This window comes from Atractosteus spatula, chromosome 28, assembly GCF_055471065.1.
Source record: "Atractosteus spatula isolate fAtrSpa1 chromosome 28, fAtrSpa1.hap1, whole genome shotgun sequence".
Lineage (NCBI taxonomy): Eukaryota > Metazoa > Chordata > Actinopteri > Semionotiformes > Lepisosteidae > Atractosteus > Atractosteus spatula.
Genome location: NC_142733.1, coordinates 7,933,209 through 7,950,701, shown reverse-complemented (window position 1 = coordinate 7,950,701; position 17,493 = coordinate 7,933,209). Strand labels below are relative to the sequence as shown.

The window sequence follows — 17,493 nt, the reverse complement described above, 5'->3', positions numbered from 1 at the left end:
GAAAGACCGGTCAGCTCACACACATTCACGCAAGTCGGCCTAGAAAGTTACAACCCGGACGAGCTCCCTTTCTGTATTATGATAAGGTTTTACAAACATACTCAAAGCAGTAGCCTTAAAAACGAGCAGGGATTACTGGCAGCGTCTGGGAGAAAATGTAAAGAGCAAGCTCGACGCACCAAAGATGAAAAAAAACACAGCAGAAAAAGGATCTTGTTATCAATTCAGAAAAGAGCATCCTGACATAAACCGCACTTTTCCTTCACTTGCACATCACCCCAGGAAAGGACGTGCCTGCTGGAGTCTCTGACAGACTGCCATCAGAATGTTTTTACTGAAAATGATCCAAACCGATCGGGCAAAACGGTTTGTTGTCAAATTAGAGAAGTTTTGGGTTACACTGCTGTGGCTAGGCTGTTGCCTGTCACTCCAGAGAGAGGGCCGAGCCAAGACAAGGAGCCAGAGAGAACACATTTAAACGAAACAATACTTTGCTTATAGGCCCACCCATTTTTTGTTCCAGCACTGATACCAGAACTCTGCACGTTAACTTGTCACAAAGCACTGAGCCACTAAAATGCAGGATCTGTCATGGGACGCAAAGGAAGCTAGGCTTTCTGAGAGAGAGAAACAGAAAATGAGTCAGCCACTGCAGCTGAAAGCATGGGCATTTCTCCGTTTATAACCCATTCAAAACGCAAGGCCACTCAACAGCTGTAATTCTCTCCCCTGCTTGAGGTGAGTCATTTATTTTTAATTTAAAAAATAAAGAAAAAGAAAAATATCGGCATTGCTAGCAAATGAATCAGCTTGATTGAGATGCTAGGAAAAATTCAGAAAGCAAACAATGCAGTACACAATTAGAGAAACTGAATTTCCCTCTTATTATAACCATAATTTAATTCTTCATACATAAAAAAATAGTGACTATTACTCAAAATGAAAGGCTAAATACACTCGGTACCATATACTGACAAATTCTGGTCAATATTTTTTAAAGACCATACTTGGTAAAATGATCACTAATAACTCTTTAGGAAATTTCACTACTGTAATTTTCCAAATTAGAAATGCTTAACTATTATTTACTCTGATTAATTTACGTATTTCTGGTTTATTGTGTATACACAATTCACAGATCATATTAATACTTTTTACATTTGAATTAGTTTCACGGCTTGTCATTCAGGTGGGATATTACACTTACATTCTGCAAACATGGTAATCAATATCAAGAGGCACTACTGTCTGGAAGAGTACAGTTTACTGGCTAAACTTCACGTCAGACTTATACAACCTGGCCTCCCTAAATCTCCCCCCTTTGTTCAATGGGTGGTATAATTTCTCACCCAGGTATCAATCACACTCGAATTCAGGATAAAAGAGGTCTACTCCTATATGTGAAATATGTGTTCCTTTGCAAGAAATAACGCTGGACAAACACAAGCAAAAGGCATTCATATATATGGTACTTAAGTCCATAATAAATATGTGTATAACACAGATGGTGCTGTGTTTCAGGAAAACAAGTTTTTCACTTTTTGCATTTTCTACTGGATTTGTTCCTTCTTATTATCTGGCTCTTTCAACAGTGGGCGCAGTGCCATAATGCAGTACTTTAATATTCTAAGTGAATTTCCATGAACTGATCCCACTGCTACATCCCAGCACCCAATGACTTTGAAACAGGCCATCAGGACTTCAGTTCACAACAATGAAACATGAACCAGAAAGGGGGACATGCCTTTAAAAGTGAGAACAGAGGACTCTTCTTGGCCAGATTGCAAGGCAAAAGCCCCCGTCACATTTTTGTACGGGTTATACACTGGCTTCTTTCAAAAGACTTGACAATATACATGGATCAACTGCCTTCTAGCAAGCCAGAATGACCTTTGCTTATATTTCAACCTTTCTTGTGTTCTTATCTAATGCCACCACTTACATGTAACCTTCTTCCCAAAAGCAACACTGCTGGTGTAGTCTGACATATTGTGACAGTGTGACCTAGATCAAATGAATAATGCATCTGCATACAACACTAGAAGATACGTCATTATGCATCCAGATCAGGATATCAACAGGGAATCACTGTTATGTGTGTAGCCATTTAGTAATAGAAGGTTTCCAGGTTACAGGTCTGCCTGGTCAAAGAGACCCTTGTAGTGCATGCATGTATTCATAGCTCTAATTTAAATCTCGTGTCTCCCTTGTTGCAAAGCAATTGTTTCAGATGGAAAGGTAATTCTGTTTTAAACTCTTGCAGCTCTCCTCTACAGATATCACAATGTCCCACGCATTATTCATTTTGAGCATACCATGAATTCTAATTTCCATCTACTATTGCTTACATGGAAGGAAGGCAACTGAACATTCAAGCTCCAGGTTACTTTAAGGAGTTGTTGCATGAGTAAAGTCTGGGTCTTAATCTGAGATCTGCTGATTCAGGTCCTCTTAATCTACCTAAGACCAGGCTCCACTCAACGATTGATACAGCCTGCTTTTGTGCAGCTCCATTATTCTGGAACACACTGGCAGAAGCTGGTAGACTCTGCATGTAGACATTTCTAAAACTCATCTAATGTCCTAGCTTTTTACTACAGTTTTTGATGAATGATGATCTTTTATCCTTGCTTTCGTTGGATCAGTTTACTGTTTTTTTCTGCTTCTACCATGTGTTAAAAATGTAAAAGTGCTTGTCCCCACTTGCAGTACTTTGCAAAGAAATGAGCAAGCAATCACTTTTTTTTACCTGTTTTTGATTGAATTGTCCTTGATCCCATTTGGTTTTCTGAGTTTCCTAGCCCCCTATTCTTTCACATTAAAAGATTCAAACAGTGAAAATTGAAGAATTCAATAATCATCATCATCGTGGTTGTGACCACTACAGTTATAGATCTGGGATATACAGTATATAATATCTAATTATTCAAACATTAAAACAAAGCAAAGCCTAATCTCAAAATACAGCAACCATTAGCTTGCTGCACTAACTTCAATGAAGTGTAGCTTCTAAATGCTAGTCATTAGGACTACAAAACTACAGAGAAAGCAAAAAGGTTAAGATCAAGGCCATGAAGCTCAATGGAGAAGTTCATTTCTTAAGACATAAAAACAGACATGCATGGTCTTCTAAAGACATGCAACAGATTCTGTCATATTGATTTGGTTAATAAGCTTTTCTGTGTTACACACATGCTGTTCTCCATCTGCTTCACCAAAGAAAATCCCAGAAGGATGTAATTGGGAGGTTTTTCAAAACTGTGTTACTTAATTGCAGTTCTATTTTGGTTTCAGCTCATTTTACATCCTTGATCAGCTTGAAGGATGTCATTTACCACTAATGAAGGGAGTCGTTCAATTGTGAAGGCTTCTGCTTCATGTATTTTGCAGAAGAGTGATCATTTTCATGAGGAAAAAAATTTGAGTAACACCTTAAAATGCAAACATTTCTATGACAGGGAGGGAGCCAATGTTATTAAAGCATAGTTTCATTATGCAAAGGAACATGTAAAGGTTTATTCCACATTAAAAAGAGAAGAAAAGAAGCACAATGTTTCAGCTGAGGAGCCTTCTTCATTATTATAATTCTCCATTACTACAACATTATCTTCGTCTGTTTGAAAGCTGCAGATCACACAGTCTGAGTACAGTACTACACAGCTGATAGAAACCCAAAAGAAGCAACCTGCAATTTTGGATTCTGTATCTAGTGAGAGCAGGCCTTGAGAAGCATTAAAATATATCTTGCCAGAGTGAATTCCCTAGACAATAAGCTCCAGTCTATTAGATTTTTTTAATTTTTCTCAGAGACAGAGACATGAGAGAACTCTGGATGCACTGCAGTGCAGGTCACCCTACCTGTCATTACATCTTAATGTCACAATGTATCTGCTATTCTTAGGAGTATAAGCATACGTTCTGACCACTGGTTCTAATGATGGCTCTCTGTTACTCCTTTATCTGAGGCAGAAATGTCTGACCATCATAAGTCTACTTAGCAGTACGGCCTTTCACCTTTTAATACCTTATGCTGTTGAAAATCCTGATCTTTTTTCTTTCAACAAACAGAAAGTAAAGTTCATTGCTTTTAACCCTTAAACCCTTCAAAAACACAGACTGCTCGCTTCACCTACAAATTTCATGTGTGTTTTAGGCTCAGTAAAAGCACTGTCTTAAAAAATGTACTGCAAAGCCTTTCCTTCTGCATACTGATGCTGAACTGTTCCTCATAAGTCCACGGTGCATTCAGTAATACATTATGTATATTGAAATATTTTTTAAAATGTTTGAACCAGCATGACTAGAAATTTATTTTTTGTTTATTTTGATTGTCAGTTATGACAAGATCTCTGAATTCTGGCATAAATGAAGGACTGTTTTCCAAGCTGGAAATGTGTACAGTATATTGATCCACAGAAGGAAACAGAATAAATAGATTGAAAAGGTGGATACCTAAATACATACAGTACCTGGCTAACAAGTCGTGTAAACTGTACCTGAGAACTCAGAGCAATGACAGCTACACATTATTAATCTGCAAGTGTTACTTGTGCCGTTTCAGGCGCTAATTGAGATTTGAACCTAGCAGAATCCATTGTGACTGTAAACTATTCATAAAAGAGATGACCCGCGGAAAAAGGTCACCAGATGAGAAATCCTTGTCGTGCACACACAGCCGGCTGTTACCAGTTTCAAAGGCGGGGTCAGAGGTACAGTTATTACTGCTGTCCTATCTGGCTACAGCCGGGACGGCCGCATCTGTACCACCAGTAATTAATCTCCGTGTCGTGTTTCGCAAGTACTTTCGGAACAAGAGAAAGACGACAGAACACGCCGGTAAGTAGGAAAGCCTGTCACAACGACACCACACTTGGATGTAATAGTGTTAGTACTTCTGCTGGTGTTTGTACAAGTGCTTCAATGTTCGTTTGTTTTTGTGTTACTGGATCACGCTTGACATAACCCTGAAGATCTTAAGGGACTCTGAATTTCAGTCATTCAGAGGAAAGGATAAACGCACATTGCAGTATACTTTACCGTTTATGAAACGACGAGGGCCAAGACATCCGCGGCTTCTTGAGCCCGGGGCGGTGCTTTTCCATGGCCTTGCAGTACAGGTACCTCTCCGTGTCCGAGTGGTAGCGCTGTTTGATTCGGATGTGGGTCCGGGGCTGCCTCCACAGGTGTTTGGGCGGCTTGGCCAGCCCCGCGCCCTCTCGGCTTAAAGTTGTGCACTCCATGCCGGTCCCCCGTGTCTGTGCTCCTCCTTTTTCTCCTTTACAATCTGCCGCGCAGCTCGACGTGCGAATCGGTTTCAGCGGACATCGAATTAAAAGCGCCGATGCTCTTGGAAACGCTCGCAACTGACGGGCAATGCCATCTTTGCTCAGCTGCGCAACTAAGTTAATGCCGGAACAACACCCGACAGGCGATTCTCAGCTAAAGCCCGTTTTAGTAAAGCGCGAATTTAAACGTTAGAGTCAAATGGGATCGTCGCTGTTTTGCCCTTTTCCCCTCCCTTCAGGAATCCTACAAAATAAGCGCGGTCTTCGACGAACAAGGCGCTGTCCAAGAGCAGTGGTGCTGAAGTCCTAGGTGACGAAGCTGAGGCGCCGCATTCACTGCGCCGGAGAAACTTTACTCAGCGCTGATGCTCAACAGCTGCTCTGCGGCGGCGAACTCGATACCTCGATCCTCACGAGAGAAACAATTAAAAAATATTCTTCCGATTTAAGATTTGAAAAACCGGAGACCGAACTTCGCCAAGCAACTACCGCACTACCTGACGCTTTTACTTCAGCTGGGGCTTTTTTCTTTGTGTGTGTGTGTGTCTTCCTTTCCCGAATTTCAGAAGGACTCAAGTTCACTTCCACGCAGTCAGGTTAGGTTTGACTTCAGGGTGTTGGCTAAATGGCGAAATAGGGACAGAAATAGCCCGTCAGTGCGTTTACCGGTGCGTCCTCCTCCTCCGAGCCCGGTAAAAGCAGCAGAGAAGAGTTGAGAGGGAGACGCGCCTTTACAAACCAGCACCAGCGCGCCGCACGTGGGCTCTCTTCCTTGTGGGCAGGAGGAGCTGCGGAGCGCCGCTTTAAGTGCGCTGGAAGCAACTGCACAGCCATCTGATGCGATGTCAGCGACAACTCCCGTTATATAGCAGGAATCAGACCTGGGTATTGACATTACATCATCGGCGCACCACGAGCCGGGGAATTAGTGCTAAACTGATTCCACTCTCTGAACAGCACGGCTGTGCGTTAAGGGGAGAGAGAAAAAAAAAAAAACAGGTGGAGAAATATAGTCAACTGAAAAGAACAGAATTTGGGTTCGAACACGAGCGACATAATCATTGTGCTTGCATCAACAAATAAAACAGGTGCTAGGGAAACTGCGTATTGTGTTATTCTGTGTTGATCTGAACGCAGGGAGAATGTATTATATATTCGTCTTGACTTTTGTGCTAGTACACATCATCGTCTTTATCATGCTTGCAACAGAGCAGAGAAGACTAGCCCTGGTCCTGGACAACACAAGTCCAACGGGTTTTGCAGGTCATCATTAAATTCCCAAATTCCCAGTTTCTCAAGACATGGGAACAATTCCATTGTGATCAATTAAACAGGGGATTTATTAAATTAAGTAGAGATTAATCAGGACTAAAATCTAACTACTCTCGGCCCGTATGTACCACCGTTCTCTTTGATGAACAGATCAGATCAGGCAGTGCCAACCCCGGAAACATGAGAATGACTGTTCAGACAGCATTTAAAGTAAAATGAATACCGTCCACTTTTTTTGACATACAATCAATACATATCAAAACGAAATAAGCTCTTCCTAAATTCAACCGCAGTGATTTTAGTAAAAATGGCAACTGCTTCGTCAAAATATTGCACAGGAACACTTAAGTACGTGTTGCCAATGTACTTTAAATGAAACTCCGTTTGCTTACATTTAAGAGAAATGTGAGCTGGTAAGGACTGTAAGAGTGTTGCCGTCAAGTAAGACAAGAAAATTAACAAGTTTAGCTTTTATTTACTCGGTCATAAGAGACAATTTACACGGCTTCTCGTAAATCACCCTAGGGCGGCGGTGCCGGCTCTTATCCAGAACTCATTTCTGCTGTACACGCAGGGCAACGGGGCAGGTTATTACTGCTTTTATGAGATGTGCTGCTCCTTTGGGTAATATTTCATTATCTGTTGAAAACCGCCATGAAATCTCACGCAGTCTCTCCACCAGCCACCGATTTTGTTTTAGTTTTCTCGGTTTTTTTTAACTTCCACGAGATGTTTTCCGCGAGTTTCTTTTTGAAAACAGCTCGAAATCCGCAGATCGGCTCCCAGCATTAAAAGGGTGAGAAATCGGACACCAATTGCATTCCTGAGCCACAACCAGGAAAGTAAAAGTCAAGCAAAGTTGTCAGAAAAAACCCATCATCTCCTAATATTTTGCTACATAAAGAACCCCCCCTGAGTCAATAGCATCTTCCAATTAATTAATCTTAATTTGGTCTACTTCAGCTCCAAATCGTATGCATGGGCACATCCTTCTCATACATAACAGGAGCCAGGAGACAAACATACCAACCAGACTTGCTCAGAATGTTAATGAAGCTGTTACCGTTTTCACCGGATTCAGAGATTTAAATCGATGTTGACAGCTGTCATCCTTTCTATTAACAAATCATACCAGTTCCGGATGAGATTCCCATATCTTTACTAGCAGCTGCAAAGTTCAGATTGGCCTCCTTTCATTTACCAACTGTGTTGTTATGTTTATCGTGTATTTTCCTGGCTTTCAAAGAAGTTCACATTGTTAGAACCCACCTTAAGATTCTACAACTATATTTTTAATCCACCCATTTCAAACACATCCATACACCCGTCCATCCATTTCCGAGCTGCTTCTTGCAGTTCAGGGTCACAGGGGAGCCAGAGCCTATCCTGGCAAGCAACAGGCACAAGGCAGGGCACACCCTGGGCGGGACGCCAGTCCCTCACAGGGCACCAACTCGCACCAGGGACAATTTTCCCAGAAGCCAATTAACCAACCAGTATGTCTTTGGACTGTGGGAGGAAACCAGAGCACCCAGAGAAAACCCATGTGAGCACAGGGAGAACACACAAACTCCACACAGACAGCACCCAGGGTCTGGAAGTGAACCCAGGGCCCCAGCGCTGTGAAGCAGCAATGCTAATCACTGTTCCACTGTGCTGCCCTACACATCCTGATCATTTCATTTGTATTGTCACACAGACAATGTGTGAAAAGACTGAAGTGTTGGGATTAGGTTCACACAGGAATATTTCTAATCCCACTAAGAAGCAGAAATGCTGTAAATCTCTAGCAGACAGAGGATAACCACAGCTTAGAACAAGACCAACCAGTGCACATAGTTTAAAATCTAACAGGCAGCATGTACAGCCGACAAGGAACTCCGTCTTATCAGCATTGCTTTGTGTTGCTAGGAAATTATCCCCAATTCTCCTCTTGAAAGAAAGGCATAGAATCCTGTTTATATGATATCAAAAAATAAATGTATCAACATAAGAAGAGAGCAGACATGTCAATTAAAATAAAATGCTGAAGGCTCACTCTATTATGCAATGTTGATGTTTTGGATTAAATGACTGCATTAGGGAATCACATTTTCAACAGTACAGAAAGAGGAATGCTCAGATCCACATTGACAAGATTGCATGGCACCAGACACAACGTATATACTAAGCAAAGAATGGATTTTTTTTTCTTTTCCCTTTTTGCTTTTTGTAATGCTAAGTTTCTGAATTCTCCAGAAATTGTAGTAGGTCACAGCAATGTCACTTTAACATCCTTTAATCTTTTTCATGAATCAAGGTTTGGGAAAGAAAAACGGATTGCAATTCTATAAAAAACTTGGGATTTAAGAATTCAAGGGAAGGATAACCAAGACATTCACATTTGCTAAACACAGAACCCTCTCCATATTATATGGGCAGACCTGACAAGCAATAATGTTCTGTACTTTCAATACAGAAATCAGATAAACGCTTGCAGTCCATATTTGAAAATACTCAATTTGCAATCAGGTGAGAGAATAATATAACCATTTTTCAAAGTGTCTCTCCTACAAATGTGTTTGGGCTGAATCATTTAGTCTGCTTTAATGCCAGGTGAGAGAATAATATAACCAATTTTCAAAGTGTCTCTCTACAAATGTGTTTGGGCTGAATCATTTAGTCTGCTTTAATGCCACTACTTGAGAATCTCCTACCTATAGTGCCTTATGTGTGTCAGTGTGCCCTTTTCATGAGTCTGCAGATGGACAGGGTGGATAGCAACACACAGCCTGGGGCAGAACGGAGCAAGATAAGAATCTGCCCTTCTCTCAAGTCTTTTGGCTCTTAGCTCATTCTTTACTCTTACTGCACCCACAAGCATTCCACAATTACAGCTTTCCACCATTAACAGTCTAGCGCGGTGGGCGAGTGGGCGTGGGCAGAAATTAGTGCTGCTGTGCTCTCCTTCATTAACTCCAGGAGCTTTTCGCCCTGGAATATCTAGGCATGAACTCATCCCTGATCATTTAATAACAAATTCAAACAGTAAAAATAGACCTCCAGTCTAACATTAGTCACCCCTGCCTATATAAAAAAATCGAAATATTTGATCTTAGTCATATCACTTGGAGGGGCAACAGCACATACTTATGAGAATGCTTTAGTCTCAGGTAAGTTAATAATAAGCCTATAGAAACACCAGCCATCCAGGGCCAGAAATGAATAACCCTGATACACATCAACCATTTTATAACCCTGTTTATGGCAGATTAAGAAAATCTTCTTTTCTTCATATGTTTTTCAGTTGTTTTTCAAATCGCCAGCTGTTTCATAAGCAGCTGTGCCTGAGAGAAACCCATCTGCAGTCGGTCCACATAACCCAGGCTAGAACTCCACACGTGGAGATCGCAGAGGTCAGTCTGCGCCACTCAAGAGCCCCAAGAGTCATGTGAGGCTCTGGCAGTTTCTTGAAGGCCTGGCTGGGTGCGAAGGCCCCCCAGCGTGGCCAGACTAACAGACCAGGTGTGGGTGACCTCGGCTTTTCCATTCCATTGCAAGTTTTTGTTAAAGTCATCCTTGGCAGCTGAGCAGAAAGTGCTGGTTGGATAGACGTCTTGCAACATGACAAACCAGAAGCAGGCTAGCACACAGGAAAGAGGACCCACTCCAACGGGTGTGAGCCAATGCCTGGAACCAAACCTGGAAGAAGAGGGTGGGTTTACCCACAGTCCCCCCCCCCCCAATCTACCAGTTCTCCGTAGAGGACCGGGCACTTCCTACCTGTCTGAAGAGTCACAGCTCCTGATCGTGTCCAGGCTTCGTGCTCCGTACAAAGAAAAGGCCGGCTTGGCGAAGGGCAAGTCCAGATCGGGCACTTTCCCATGGCTGGAGTGTCGGCGGGACAGTGGCGGCAGGTGCAGGGTGCCCGAAAACCTCCTCCTGACTGCGTACTGTGGGGGCAAGGCGTCGGGCGTAAGGGGCACAACGCAGTCCGCTAATCTCTGGAAGAAGAAGAGAACGAAACGTTAGATAAAAAAAAGACCATTTCACTGTTTTAATTGAATGCTGAAAGCATGGTTACAAGGCACTCAACCCTTACACCCTTGAAGTCATGGTGGTTTCCTGGATCGGCCTCAGAAAGGCATGACACACTCAAATCGGAGTAAGTGCATTTGACAGGGAACAGCACAATTACATCACAACATTATCTCAGACAGGGCTTGGGCTGGACTGCATTCTGCTGTGAAGTCTCTACATTTCAATGAGGTTTGGTGAGGCTGTTGTAAATAAAAAAATCAATACTATATCTGTTGTTCCACAACATATCGTCATCACTACAGCAAGTAGAGATTAAAATATTTCAAGCAGGGAGCTGCGTCAGCATGCATAGGCTTGAAAGGAACAAGTACAGGTTTTTTCCATGCTGAAAAGAGAAGAAAAGAAACACAACGTTTCAGCTGACACATTTCAAGTGTCACACCCGAAGAAGGCTCCACAGTCGAAACGTTGTGTTTCTTTTCTTCTCTTTTCAGCATGGAATAAACCTGTACTTCATATTTTATTCTCACTTCTTTGCATTAATATAATTAATATAACAAAATCCCCACTAAACCCATTCTAAAATTCCACTCAAAAGCCCTTCTGAAATCACTACTGATTTACCAGTACAGTTGGTTGTTGTGTTGGTGGACCATCAAGCTTGTTTGGTTTCTAGCAACGAATTAGGATAAAGATCTCACCCAGCCATTTCTTGAAAGAATACAGATTCTACAGTATTGCTAGGTGTCTTGTGTGAAGAAGTGCCACCTGGTTTCATTTTTAAATGCACTTCCCCTTAGCTTCAATGTATGGACTCTTGCTTTTTGTTTCTCTCTACTGACTTTGTCAGTGCCTTGGTGGATGCTGGATACTTGAATTGAGGATAGTGAATACCATTATACTGCAATTTCTGCACTCTAAACAGAGTTACATGCAGAGTCATGTCAGCATCTGAAACACATTATACAGTCCATTAGCAAGTAGCTCAGAATGCTGCTCATTTCTTTTTTAAGTGTGAAGAAATACCTTAAATGAACAGTTCTCTGAACAGACCCTAAATATGAGACTGGCAAAGACTTTACCAACAGGCAGCTCTGCCATAACATGCAGGAGACGGAGAGCTTGAGATGTGATGTGCTTTAGTGACGTCTAGGTTTTTGTGATCTTTACTAAAAATCTCGCTCAATTTGCTTCTGTCTCTTTGATTTGTCAGGAGTTAAACAGAAGGGAGATTAAGTATTGATTTGCCTCCAGATCCCCTGGCTCCCTGAACACTTAGCCGCTTTCAGTTAAAAGGGTTCAGGTCCTTTAACTCAGCCTTGCAGGGCACATCAGAACAGCAGGGCCACTCGTTCCCCACTGTCAAAACCAGGCCCACACGCGCTCCTGCAATCAACCCCTGGCCCTCCATCCACTCCAATCAATCTGAGGATAATGACTCCAGGACAGTGTAGCTCCAAAGCAGTCAATATAAAGTGTGTGCTTCACATCCTTCTTGAGACTAAACGTGTATGCCTGCTTCTTATCCCGCAGGTCAGTCCATTCATCCCCCCATCCATGCTCTGACCACTGCCTTCCATGCAGCATCTCAGGAGAGCAATTAACCCACCAGTATGTCTTTGTACTCTGGGAGGACATTGGAGAACCCAGCTCCAACACGGGGAGAACATATAAACTCCACACAGACAGCACTGCAGGTCTGGAACTCAACCCAGTGCTGTGAGACAGCAATGCCAACCACTGCCCCCACCAAGCCTCCCACGGAGCGGTTCCCCCAAAATGAAAATGAACAGATGTCGAGGCTGACACGGGCCTCGTTATTTGTTGGGAGAAGACTCGCTAATCTTCCGGGAGAAGAAAACGACCTCCAGTCTCCACCCTGAGGTTCCAGTCATAGAAAACTGAACATGCTGAACCCACCACGTATTTAAAATAAACAAAGGAAATTTTGATATGACCCTGAAACAGTACTGAATAACGACTACTGGTTAAAATTGAATCATTTATACTGTGTCCATTTACATTTAATTTGATGTGTTCCACAATTCATTTAGTACATTTACACCTATGAATGAAAACCTTGTTGGCCATATCTTACACCTGTAAACAGAAACCTGTACTTTTACCCATCCATTTATTTTCTAATCGTAAATAACAGGGACACCCTGGAAGGGACGCCCGTCCATCGCAGGACACACTGAAGCACACACTCACACCTAGGCCAACTTTCCCAGAAGCCAGTTAACCTACCAGTCTTTGGACTGTGAGAGGAAACCGGGGCGCCTGGAGGAAACCCACGTGTGCATGGAGAGAACCTACAAACTCCACACAGACAGCATTCCAGAAATTTAACTCAATGGTTAGCAAAGCAAACCACCCAGCCACTGTGCTGCCCCCTATACATTTATATGTTGTTAAATGAGAAAAAGGATTTTCTTGAATCTGATCACTGTAACTTAGTTCTTAAACATTCTCAAAAATTGCAGTCTTAAAGCTAAAACCTAGTAACTTTTTTCAATCCAGAATCCATGATGATTGTTCCTTTTAAAGGAAAACGTTTTCAAATTGTCACACTTTTCTCCTTGAGCAGATTTTCTCATGGACACAGACTGGCAGGCTAATCCAATGTCTCCGATACACAGTATACATTTTTCCTTTAGCTGAAATAACTTCAGAATGAGCACAGATCTTTAAAAACAAATGTGGCTCCACAACTCTCTGCATCTTATTCACACTTGAGGACCGAGCACAATGTCATTTATAGGACAAAACATTCGCTGCAGTGTTACTGTGCCAAATGAAGACACTAACAAGATGTGATAAAGAGGAAATTGCCAGATCCTTCAGGAAGTCTATATTATTAACAGTAAAAAAAATGTAAAAACTTAGAGGGTATTGTGTAGAAAGAAAAACAGTTACTAATCTGTGCTTTTCACATCCAATATCCTGGTAGTATGAAATACTTTTAACGTTGTGTACAATAATAGCATGTTTTTGAAAAAGTGTCTTTCAACAGTTTTTTTAACACAACAGGGGCTGAGGAGGAAAAGAAATTGCTAAAACAAAACTCAGTTCCACTTTTTTGGCGTCACCACTGAATCGTATGTTGTCTGGTGTCCAGTGTGGAAGGAACTGATTACCAATGCAAGCTCTGTTTCTTCTATCGCTTCTCTGTTCATGTTTGGTCTTCATGTTGTGTCCTGTGGGTGGAAATCAATATTCCTCTGATAGGAATACTGTGTAATGGTCTTTACAGTAAGTTCATTACACAATATTCCAGAACTGCCTCTCTAGAGCTACCACCTAGAGCTCAGGAAATCTGCTTCCTTCGGCCTAATGTTAAATTCATGCTCAGTTTTTCAAGCTTCGAGTGGTCTCCGAGGTGGATGTCTCCTCTGCCATGATCAAACTCAAGCAAATGAGGTTCAGATGGCTAGCACGCTGAGAATTCTCGGGACACAGTGCTCAAAATTAAAAAGAGAAAAGAGTGCCGCTTGTTTAATCCTTCGCAGAAGTGCTTTGAAGAAACAGAGCAGTGGTATCAAATGAGGACAGCCTGTGATATTCCTGCCGAGTCTCAGACATCCCAACGACACACACAGGAAGAATTTAAATTACACTCATGCAGTTGGGTTTCCTGTCCGGCCCTACTGGGTTAGACAGACGGATCGCAACTAACAGGTAAGTGTCTTCACGCTTCCGCTAGGACTGCATTTCCTTTAACAGTTTAAATGGAGACTTGTATCATAATAGTAGAGACATTTCCAGAAAGCCCAAGCAGGAGTTTCATATGGGCTGTCATGGTTATGATATGCAGTTGGGTTAATTTTTAATTTAATTTAATTAAAAATAATGCACAGAGCCACTCCAGGCACCCAATATAATGCAATATAACCAAAGAGCACAGTGTCCTTTCAGAAATGTCCCCTGCAGGCTTTACAATGGGGGAAATTGAAAAGTGTATTAATTTAAAATAGAAGGTCAGCCCCTGGAAAGAACAACTTCCGCATGTTTTTCTTTGCAATTGGAAGTTGAATTGATTTCTTGAGCATTTCTTTGTCGTTTAAAACAGGGATGTTCCTTCAACCCCTTGTACAGTAGCTAAGAAGAAAATTAAACAACTGGGTTCATTCTCTCACACAACCTAGGAAATAAAGCAATAAGAGACGATGGGTTTGAAAGGAAGGTTTTCTATTGAACAAGCAGTCTCACCTAGTTTGTAAGTGACATTTCAGGTGACATTAGGATTTTCTTGAAGCTAATTCCACTGTTTACCCTATGCTCTGTGGGCCTGAAAAACATTAATCTAATACATATCATATTCTGCATGGTCTATAAATAAGCCTCCTTTGTCATTTTTTAGATATTTCAAATATAACATTCGTTAATAAAAGGATCGTGTGACGTGGAACATTCTTAAAGTTCGTAGTAATAAAAGAAACTGTGAAAACCCTTCTGTTCAATATTTTACATCCAGGGCACTATTAATTATATCTAAGCAGGGTCAAACACTGCTGAATACATACATCCCACAGGATTTCTGCAGGGGATGGTGGTGAATCTTCCAATTTCCTTCGTTTACATTTTAATTGTTTCCTTCTTGGTTGAGTGAGATTCTTAATTACTTCATAAAACTTTCTACCTATGGTTTAGTGTTATAATTAGATTCAGTTAAAAGATCGTGTTTGGTTGCGATATAATCAATTTTCTCATTTAAAAGCATTAAACTGGAAAACAGACTAAGAATGTGGATCTCTACACACATACACACATTGATGTTTCACAGGTCAACATTAGCAGCGCTCCGCTGATGAGCATTTGCAGGGCAAAACAGCTGCTTGCTTTGCATTTTCATCTCTGAAGGAGCAGGAGCCTAAGCTGGCAAGCAGTAGGTACAAGGCACACACATACGGTATACACACATGTACTGTATATAACCTTAATCCAGGGCAGTTTGTACTTTCAGGATTTAAAACGTGGAAATATCTTATATTTTTAATATAGAATATCCTTCCTGGCTTTTTCTTCTGTTCTGTATCATTCTTTTTTTATATAGAAAGATCTCATTCCAGTGCTTTGAGTTAAACACCCAATGCAATTCTGATGCGAAAGGAGCCAGCTGAATCTTATTCTCCATCCCTGAGATAGAAATATGATTAAAAGTGTTTTAATATTTTAAATGACAATTCCCCATTAATCCATCAAATAATATATGGGATCCTGTCAAAAATCCGATAAGGGTTTATATCCTGTATAATACATATCCTAAGGACTAAGGCATGGAAATCCCTGCAATACATCCAGGAATAACATCTTAATTCTGGAATGCATATCACAGCAGCATCCCCTTGTTTGAGGATGGGAGAATGTTTGAAACACTGGAGCATCAATAAAGATTTATCACAGGATGCATGGTCTTGTAGCAATGCACCCTTACAACACAGGATCCTGAAGAATCCCAATTTTTTACCAGAAAAAATCATACCAGAAACAAAAACACAGACATAAAAGAATGCATGGCATGAAAGCTACATTAGTAAAGAACATTGCGGTAAAATGAATTGGGAAAGGAATTTAATTAAAGTCCACATCCGCTGAAACTCAGATGGATGACATTTACTAAGAAGAGAATGGAAGTTTCTAAAGCAAGAGATTCTGAACAGGGAGCACAGGTACCGGAATGGGCTGCAGTATCTTCAAAAGAAGAGAAGCAAGGCTGGGCTGTTCAAAGTTAAAGCAGTATTCCTGGTATCAGCTACCTTGCAAGCTGAAATGCAGCCAAGCCACAGCACAATAAAAAGCTCTTGCATTAACAAGAAATCAGATTTAAAGTGGCCCATTGCCATCATAAAGAAATGATGGAGGGAATGAGATGATTGGTAATGTAAAAGCTTGGGGTAAAAAAAAAAGCATGAGTGTGCTTTATATCTTAAAAACTTTGTACACTGATGATGCAATTCCTTATTTTTAATTCACTCAAATGCACCAGTGTCCATTAACCAATAGACTTAATTAATGTTTTTTCAAGCTAACTGTGTAATTGAGACTAATTGAGCACTCCAGTAATGCACTCTTATTTGAACACTGCATGCAAACATGGATACATCATTCAAAAAGAAAATCACAAGAACTGCAACTGAAGAAGGGGAAGTGAAGCAGAAAGTCGACATGAGAAAGTGGCCTCCTCTTTAAATAGCTTCTGAATTTGAGTGTTGAAAGCCCCTCCTTCACGGAGATCTGCAGCCGTTTCCCCTGACTAAGTGGTTGCAACATCCAAAACTGTTTCCTGAACGATCAACTGTTCTTTAACAGCTCCAGACCCAAAAAATAGCCAAAAGAAAACTTTTACTGTCACATTATGTTAGTGCTTCCCACTGGATTCCAGTTCTTTTTGTTGACACGCATACGGGAAAGTCGCACGTTTCTGCTCTTGTTTGCTGTTCAATGTGTGCGGTCGTTCAAAATTGAATTTAACATCTAAGCAGCAACAACTATTGCAGCTGTATCCTGAACAGGAGCAGAGTGCGTGCACGTTTCTTCCCTTTGTCATATCGTAAAGCATTTACAGCCAGTGAGGTCATCTGTTCCTTTTCAGTGAGCCGATGTGAAGCACCCTGTTGGAGAATACCTGTGACACGGTGGAGTGGACTTAGGCCTGCAGGTCTTCCCTCCCAAAGTTAAGTGTTTCCCTGTTGCATTATTGTTTTATTCCAACGTATGTAATTTAAACCGTAATTAGCCCACCCTTCAGCAGGGCGGCTTGGGTGTAGAGTGATACTTGTGCACAACAGCCTCCCATTATGCAGCGTGTCAAATGGTGCTGGGTCACAACGCAGTCAGACAAAGGCCATCCGCGCTGCAGTGACTCAGTCCCTCTGCCTTGGCTTACATAAACTGCCCACGGCTTGCGTAATGC

At 41.5% G+C, this 17,493-nt stretch overlaps 1 protein-coding gene across 2 annotated transcripts in view; it reads right to left on the bottom strand.

The window, feature by feature from the left end:
- pde4cb (phosphodiesterase 4C, cAMP-specific b) overlaps positions 1-17,493 on the bottom strand; it is a 147,692-nt gene that overhangs the window by 116,262 nt on the left and 13,937 nt on the right. For both annotated transcript variants that reach the window (XM_088907654.1, XM_088907655.1), the window contains exon 3: positions 10,320-10,540. In XM_088907654.1, coding sequence (XP_088763780.1) covers positions 10,320-10,540 — 221 coding nt within the window. The remainder of the gene's footprint in view (positions 1-10,319; positions 10,541-17,493) is intronic.